At 62.9% G+C, this 7,634-nt stretch overlaps 1 protein-coding gene across 1 annotated transcript; it reads left to right on the top strand.

Moving 5' to 3' along the window:
• Positions 1–381: 381 nt before the first annotated feature.
• Positions 382–3,484, top strand: BSG (basigin (Ok blood group)). Its single transcript, XM_081810902.1, has 7 exons — positions 382–638; positions 1,321–1,403; positions 1,536–1,672; positions 1,749–2,025; positions 2,520–2,544; positions 2,654–2,715; positions 2,799–3,484. Exons 1-6 carry the CDS (start codon positions 397–399, stop codon positions 2,712–2,714), a joined length of 825 nt encoding a protein of 274 aa, XP_081667028.1. The 5' UTR covers positions 382–396; the 3' UTR covers position 2,715; positions 2,799–3,484.
• Positions 3,485–7,634: the final 4,150 nt, after the last annotated feature.

The raw sequence follows: 7,634 nt of genomic DNA, 5'->3' as shown, positions 1-7,634 counted from the left end.
CGATGCGGGACTCGATCCCGGTACTCCAGGATCATGACCTGAGCCGAAGGCAGTTGCTTAACCAACTGAGCCACCCAGGCGCCCCAGATTTATCTTTTAAAAAAGGAATTTCAGGTGTGTGCTGGGGCTGGGCCCAGCAGTCCATGGACCCAGGCTGGTCACTGGCTTCTGTTCCCACACCTGAGACCCAGTTGGTTAAAACATTTCCGGACAGAAACTGCATCGAGCCCTCTGTTCTCACAGGCGGCTCTTCAGCCCCGAGGCCCCTCTAGCGCAGCAGACGGAGCCGGGTGTGATTCAGGCTTGTGGCTTCTCTCCTCCGGCAGGGTGCTTGGACAGTGTGGAGGGTGTGCCGTGGCAGGGCTGTGCAAGGCCGTGGCAGGCTGGCTCCGGAACATGTGGGCAGGCAGCTTGGGGCCCTGGATTTGGGTCCTTTCTTGCCCTGATCCCTGTGCTCACGTCCTCTCATGTGGCCCCCCAGGGAGCGGGATCTGGACTTCCGTAGATGATATTGGCTCCAAGACACGGCTTACCTGTACCTTGAATCACAGCACCACTGAGATCATCGGCCACCGCTGGGTGAAGGGGGGCAAAGTGCTCAAGGAGGATGCACTGCCCGACATGAAGACGGAGTATGAGTGAGTGGGGTCCAGAGGCGGGTGCCCCAACCTGCGCCAGGGCCTGCAGAGATGCCAGACCCCCATTTCAGCCCGCGGGCATCACCCCTAGGCCCCTCCCTGCACCCCACTTGCTCCAACGTGTTGTTGCTGCCCGCGGCCTCTGTGGTCAGTCGGAACGAAGGCTGGAGTCCGTGGGCTCGCTCTGGACAGACGTTAGACGTGAGCTCTGCTCACGCCCCCTGGCTGTGAGATGGCCAAGGCCCCAGATCCAGCCAGGGGCCAGGGGCTGCTGAATGTGGGGCTGGCCTGCGAGACCCTTCCCTTCTTTCCCCAGGGCGCTGGCTCGGGTGGGCGGGCAGACTTGGGTTCTCCCCGGCCTGAGTTCCTGGCTCACTGAGGTCGCGGGCACTCCAGGCCGCCCTGCTCTGACGCCTTGACTTAGTCAGTTCCTGAGCCGGCTCTAGAAGCAGAGAGTCCTGTTTGTTTCAAGGGCGGCTGGGCACACAGGCTCACTGATGCAGGCCTCCGGTCATGGAGGGGGGACCGGTTCCACATGCTGTCCCCGCACCTCCTCGTCCCTCCTGACCAGTCCTGGCTCCGGTCGGTAGGAGTCCCCCGCAGCGTGCTGTGGTGTGAACTGAACTCAGGACAGGACGGCACTTCTGCGCGTGCTCCGCTCACTGCCGTGCGTCTCTTACAGGGTGGACTTGGATGAGCGCTCTGGGGAGTACTCGTGCATCTTCCTCCCGGAGCTGGCGGGAAGGACCAGAATCGAGGTGAAGGGTGAGCTTGGCCGGCCCTTGGGCGCATCTGGGGAGGGGGCGGAGGACACCGCCTGCCAACCCAGCAAGGGCACTGCTTAGGAACCGCCAGAGAGTGGGCTCAGGCTCCTGCCTTGCTCGGTCTCCCCTGTAGGGCTCCCCAACATCAAGGCCGTGAAGAGGTCAGAGCATGCCACCGAGCGGGAGACGGTCGTGCTGGGCTGCAAGTCGGACTCCTTCCCCCCGGTCAGCGAGTGGGTGTGGTACAAGATGGAGAGCTCTGGGGACCAGGTGAGACCCGTGTCTGCCTGGGGACGGGCTGGCCTCGGGCTCGGCCTCAGTCCCTACAAGGTCCACCTGCCCCCAGGTCATCAGCAACACCTCCCATAGCAAGTACCTGGTGACATCCTTGGAGACCAAGACGGAGCTGTACATCTCGAACCTGGACCTGGAGACAGACCCTGGCAAGTATGCGTGCAACGGCACCAACTCGGAAGGCACCAGCCAGGCCATCATCGTGCTGCGAGTGCGAAACCGCTTTGCCGCCCTCTGGCCCTTCCTGGGCATCGTGGCCGAGGTGCTGGTGCTGGTCACTGTCATCTTCATCTACGAGAAGCGGCGGAAGCCGGACGAGGTCCTGGATGGTGAGCCCGCACGCCCTTCGCTCACCGTTCGGGGCGGGGGGGGATGGGGCGGGGTCCCGGGTCCCCTGCCGGGGGCTCCCTACCCAAGGCCTCGTCTGCCCCACCGTCCTCCCTCACTTGGCTGCAGGTGGGTGTCCTCCGTGGCCAGTGGCCGCCTTCCGCTGCTCCACCCGTGCTGGTGGTGGCTGCTTGGGGCCCGAGGGTTGCGGCAGCAAGCCAGCTCTTGACTTTGTGCAGAGGCTGCTCAGGAAGCCTGAGCTTCCCCTCCTGCCTGGCGCCTGTGGGCAGGGCTCCCAGATGCCACGCGGGCCGAGACCCCACACGGCTCATCCTGAGGGTGCATGTCCCGGGGGCAGGATTGGCTGCCTGCGGTTACAGTTAGGGACACTGAGGGCAGGGCCCAACAGGACTAGTGCCACCCTGCAAGGGGCCCGGTGCAGGGACCGCTCCTGACGGCCTGCCCTCTCCTTGCATGTGGCCGCGCGTCTACACAGACGAGGACACAGGCTCCGCTCCTCTGTAAGTCGGGGCCTTGCTGGGAGGGGGCGGGTGGGCCGTGTCCCCCGGGCAGCGTCCGCTGTGCACGTGCCGGGTGGGAGTGGGGCCACCGTTCCGTCCTATCCCCCAGGAAGAGCAGCGGGCACGTGAATGACAAAGGCAAGAACGTGCGCCAGAGGAACGCCAACTGAGGTGAGGCGGGGGGGAGGGGAGGGTGCAGGGCCTGCCCAGCCGGCCTCAGGCTGGGCTCCGAGCATCCCTCCTGCCCTGCACAGGCGTCCAGCTCCGTGTGGAGCAGCTCAGCGTCTGGTGTTTGCAGATCCTCTCAAAGGAGACCCGCCCTACGAAAGCAGACCACACCGTGGGTCAAATCACAATGTTTCTTTCCTTTTTTAAACTGAACTAGGGTTTTCTACACATAGAATTCTGTTCCTTAGGGGTTTGTTTTTCCTTTTTAAACATTTTGTGACCACCTCAGGGGAGCTGTGAGCTTCCTGCGAGACTCCTGTCCTCAGCCCATCCCCTCAGCTGCCCCTGCCCACCTGACCCCTCGCCGTCCTCCCACTATCTCCCGCCTGTCCCTCCTGTCCCTTGGGCATTTAGCCTCCAGCCCGTAGTGGGGGTTTTGAAGGGCAGGTTGGCCTTTTTCTGGGGCTCTACCTCCTGAGACTGCTGGGCCTTGTTGGGACCCTTTGTGGAAGGTCACAGGTCGTGCACGGTGCGAGTGTCCTGCCTGTCTGAAGTCCGTGCTGATGGGGTGCCTCGGGTCTGTGCGTCAGGACAGCTCTGCACGCAGCTGCTGGTGGGCCCGCGCTGGCCCGCCCTGCCCCTGCCGTCCACACGCCCAGCTGCAGGGGAGTAGTCCGGCGACCACGCTGCAGAACCCCCTCCCCAGCTGCTCCGCAGCATCCTGACTCACCCACCACCTGCCTGCTCACCAATAAAGAAAGGCCGACCCGTCTCTTTCTCCTTGGGCTCCTGTGTGTGCCGCCATGGTCTTAACAGGAGAGCTAGCAGGGGCGTGAGCGCCACGTGGTGCTGAGTCCTGGGTGCGGTTGGGGTGCATGGGGGTGAGGCAGGGCTAACCGGCTGGCCAGCTTTGTTCCCAGGATGAAGGGTGAAGGTGGGGTGGGGGGTGCAGAGGACCTCAAGGGGCCCTGTGAGTGCTCCAGAGCAGGGCTGGGCCCCCCCAGGACAGGCATCCCTCCCGTACCCACAGCTGCCTGGCATCCACCTGTCCCGGGCTAGAAGCTCCCTGCGGTGTGTGATGGAGGTGGGGGTGGGGGCAGCCGGGACCTCATGAGAGAGCCCCAGTGGGTGTCCCCAGTAGGACCAGCCCCTTGGGACTTTGCTCCACCAGCCCAAGAGGGGCTGGCTGAGGCCTGGAAAGCCATGGAGGTGGCCCTCCTGAGCCTGACCCCCAGAAGGGGGTCCCTGTCCGCTGAGCCCAGGCTGACCCCTGGAGCAAACTGGGCGACATGGGTGGGGTTGAAGGGCTAGGTCATGCTCTAGGAGAGCAGATGGGAGGAGGCAGGGCCTCGCCAAACCTGGGGGCTCTAGCAGGTGCCATCTAGGCCTCCCTCCCGCCTGGTGCTGGAGGGGAAACACTCCCAGGGAAGGGAAAGGGCTCGTTCAGGGAGACCCTGCTGCCCACCGAGGGACTGTGTTTGCCCTCCGCCTCGCCTCTGGACATGGGCCCAGACCTTCAGCAGGTCCGGAGGAGGTCGTCAGAAATCAGGGTTTGGATGTGAAATCTGATGTTGGCAAAAACTCCAGCATAACGATACCCCAAATGCTGAAGATGGACTCAGCCCACGAGCCACCAGTTTGACTCCCAGGCTCTGAAATGGGAGGCCCGACCCCTCTGGGTGGTGGCCGACCCGTGTGCCCCAACCCCACTGGCCAGATGCTTCACCACGTCCCCCAGGGCGGCAGTACAGAGCTGCAGGTGGTTTCTCTGGGCTTCTGTGGGCAGAACGGGGTCCTTTATGGAGGCCCCGCACACCACAGCCTAGGGAGTTTGCCCCCCACCCCAGGTCACAGGGAGGAATGCGAGGCCCCAGGGCTAGGGGAAGCAGCGGGCCTCGCCCTTCCCTCCGGCCGTCACCAGAGGGAGCCACGTGCATGCCACTGAACAGGGTTTGGGGGCCCAGGGAGCCCCTCCTCTTCAGAGGTTCTTGGGGTCGCACCTGCCTGGCCCTGTGGACACCCCAGCTGGACATGCCCCAGGGCCAACCTCCCTAGGCCCTGGGGCTCCCTGGGGCACCAGCAACATTGGCTGGGCACCCCTGGCCTAGCTGGGGCTGGGGGATCCGTCGTGGACAGGCAGCGGTCTGGTGGGCGAGGAGGTGGTGAGGAGCTGGCCCCTCAGTGGGGTTGCTGCTGGGGCACCAGGGCTCAGGTGCAACCCCCCTCCTCCCCTGAAGTCAGAAGGGGTGGGCATAGGGGTCTGTGTCCCCTGGGAGGCCATGGCTGGGTTCATCCTGCTTCCTGCTGCATCCCGGGTGCCCAGAGCAGAGGGGTCCAGACGGGAAGTGTGGGAGCTTCTGGCAAGCAGAGCCTTGGGCACCAGAGGAATGCCGTGGAGCACGCTCTGTGATGTGGTGAGTGAGGCTTGGCCTCCTTAGCAGACCCCTCATTGGTCCTCCTTCCCTAAGAGACCCTCCCCCCACAGAGAGACGCCCCTCGCATGGACACAGTTAGCAGAAATGGGGTCACTCTCAAGCAGCTTTGTACTCCTTCTTTCAGCACTGAAGTATCCATCCATCTGTCCATCTCTCTGTAGAGCGCAGTAGTGTGCAGCCCTCCGCCGCGGGGGGTGATCTTGTCAACAGCCTGCTGCAGCCTGCCTCAGTTTCCCCAGAGCGGGATGGAGAAGTCACAGGATTCAGTGAGATCATCTTTGGCCAGTGCTTGGGGGCTCTGGAACCGGTGTCTCGGGATCCCAACCTGCGGGGGGTCAGAGGGGCAAGGCTGGGGTGTCCCTCCGAGGAAACAAGGGCACAGTCCTGATGCTGCTTGGAAGGGCCTGCTGGCATCTCTGGGCCCACAGACAGGGCTACCTCCCTTTCCCTGGGACCCCCCTCCCAGACCGGGGGCCCCTGAGCACCTCCCCATTACAGTGAGGGCCTCGCCCAGCAGCAGAAGACAGAGTGGAAACAAAATGGGACAGACGTGTTGGGGGGTCACCAGAGTTTGGTCCTCCCACGCCACCCTTGCACCTACTGGGGAGAATGATCTCTGTGAGGAAAGGAAAATCCTGGTGAATCCTAGGTCAGCAGAGCTGGGGACCCCAACCTGGTCGTGCAGCCAGCGGGAAACCAAGGTGGTAGGCTGCTCTGCCTGTGGGCACTCGCCACTCCGGGCGGGTCGCGAGGGCTGGCCCTGCACCATGATGACTCCAGACCCAGGCCAGGGGTCCTGCCACCATGGTGATCAGACATTCCGTGTTTCTGGAGTCTGGCAGTGGGCTCTGTAGCCCTTGAGGCTTGAACGCTGGGACCCGTCACAAGGCCCTGGCCTTGTTTTGTCTTCCGGGTCTATTTTTCACTCAGAGGGTCCCCAGACCCTCTGGGCTTGGGGGCTTTCGACCTGGACTTGTCCCGACTAGAGAGGAAGCGGGCTCGTGAGTGCTGAGGGCGGCTGGGAGGTCAGGAGGTGCCCTCCCAGAGCCTATTCTGGGGCCCAGGAATGGTGAGGAAGAATGGGGGGCAAACTGGATGGTGGGGAGGGATTGGGGTTTCTTTCCAAAGGCAGTGGGGAGTTGAGAGCAGTTTTAGGCAACAGACCATTGAGACCTGACTCAGGGTTTGATACCTGTCGGCACAATGATTGCCACCTCTGAGTGTCCTCACCTTCACCCACCCCCCTGGGACCTTGGGATCCTTTCTTCTCCCACAAGCCAGGCACCATGCTGCCTCAGGGCCTTTGCACGGGCCATACCGCCTGCCAGACACTCTTCCCACAATGCACTCATGACACCAGCTCTCCCTTCCTTCAGGTCTTCCCTCAGACATCACCCCCAGCACCTTTCTCATCCCTTTCCTGACTCTGAGTTGTGTAACACTGACCACCTTCTGATGGACAATAGAATATCTATTAAACATAATCTTTACCATGTTGATTGTCCCTTCCACTCGACTGTCAGCAGGGTACAGGTGGCCTGAATCCCAGCCCCCCAATCAGGTGCTTAGTAAACATATGTTGAATGAATGCAAAGAGTACTCTGCCCCGGGCAAGTGGTGAGAGGGAGTGGGAGAGATGGGGAGGCTGGTGGCCATCTGGCCCAGGGTGGAGCCTGTGGGATGGAGAGGATTTATTAGGACCTGGGGACAGGGTCCCCAAGGCCCAGAGAGGGGCTGGGACCCCCTAGGTGACTCACAGTCCAGGCCTGCCTCTCTCACTTCCAAGCGTTGTGGGTCCTCAGGCTGGACCATGGGTCTGCCGCCTCCCTGCTCTCAGCGGCGAGCCGTGGGGCTCTGGCGTCCTGCCCGGACTGACATGCTCCCAGGGTGAGCATAAAAGATCCCCCTTCAGCTGGAACACACATCTGCCTGGGGCGGGCTGCAGCCTGGCACTGCCGATCTGCTGCCCGCCCAGCTTCTCCCTCACCACCTCAGGACAGAGAGCAGCCCTGCCCGCCCTCCCGTGTGGCGGCAGGTCTGGCCTGGCCCAAGGCATGGCAGAAGTGGCCTCCTGGGAGGCCAGACCTGCTTGGCAGAAGCACGGGAGTCCCCAGGGCTTGAGGCAGCCTGGTGGGGGCTCAAGATGGCCCGGCTCAGTCCATCCCTCAATCACCCAGGAGTGCCTGCTGTGAGCAGAGAGACAACATCTCTGCTTTCAGGGGCCAGACATACTGGCAGGTGCATGCACCCACAGAAAAGTGCTATGAGAGCGGGAGGCTCCCAGGAGGCCAGGACACCCGTCTCTCCTCTCTGTCTCCATTACCTGCCTCTCAGGACACCTCCCCCCACCCTCTGGTTGAGCTGGGATGGGGTCCTAGGCCTATGCCCCCATGTCACCAAACACCAAATAACCCCCCAACCTGACTCCAGCCCCAGACACAGAGCCTCAGCTGTCTTCCCAGAGCTGGGGCCTGAGCCTTAGAGGCA

This window comes from Leptonychotes weddellii, unplaced genomic scaffold, assembly GCF_054177405.1.
Source record: "Leptonychotes weddellii isolate Sample4059 unplaced genomic scaffold, ASM5417740v2 HiC_scaffold_4288, whole genome shotgun sequence".
Classification (NCBI taxonomy): domain Eukaryota; kingdom Metazoa; phylum Chordata; class Mammalia; order Carnivora; family Phocidae; genus Leptonychotes; species Leptonychotes weddellii.
The sequence above is the reverse complement of the archived record's forward strand: the minus strand, read 5'-3'. Positions and strand labels throughout refer to the sequence as shown.

What these genes read in the sequence shown, in the direction of transcription:
- BSG (XM_081810902.1), top strand. Translation starts at nt 397, where the DNA reads ATGTGGGCAGGCAGCTTGGGGCCCTGGATTTGGGTCCTTTCTTGCCCT. An exon ending in GCCGGACGAGGTCCTGGATG is followed by an intron (nt 2,026 to 2,519) that starts GTGAGCCCGCAC and finishes GCGTCTACACAG; the next exon opens with ACGAGGACACAGGCTCCGCT. An exon ending in GACACAGGCTCCGCTCCTCT is followed by an intron (nt 2,545 to 2,653) that starts GTAAGTCGGGGC and finishes CCTATCCCCCAG; the next exon opens with GAAGAGCAGCGGGCACGTGA.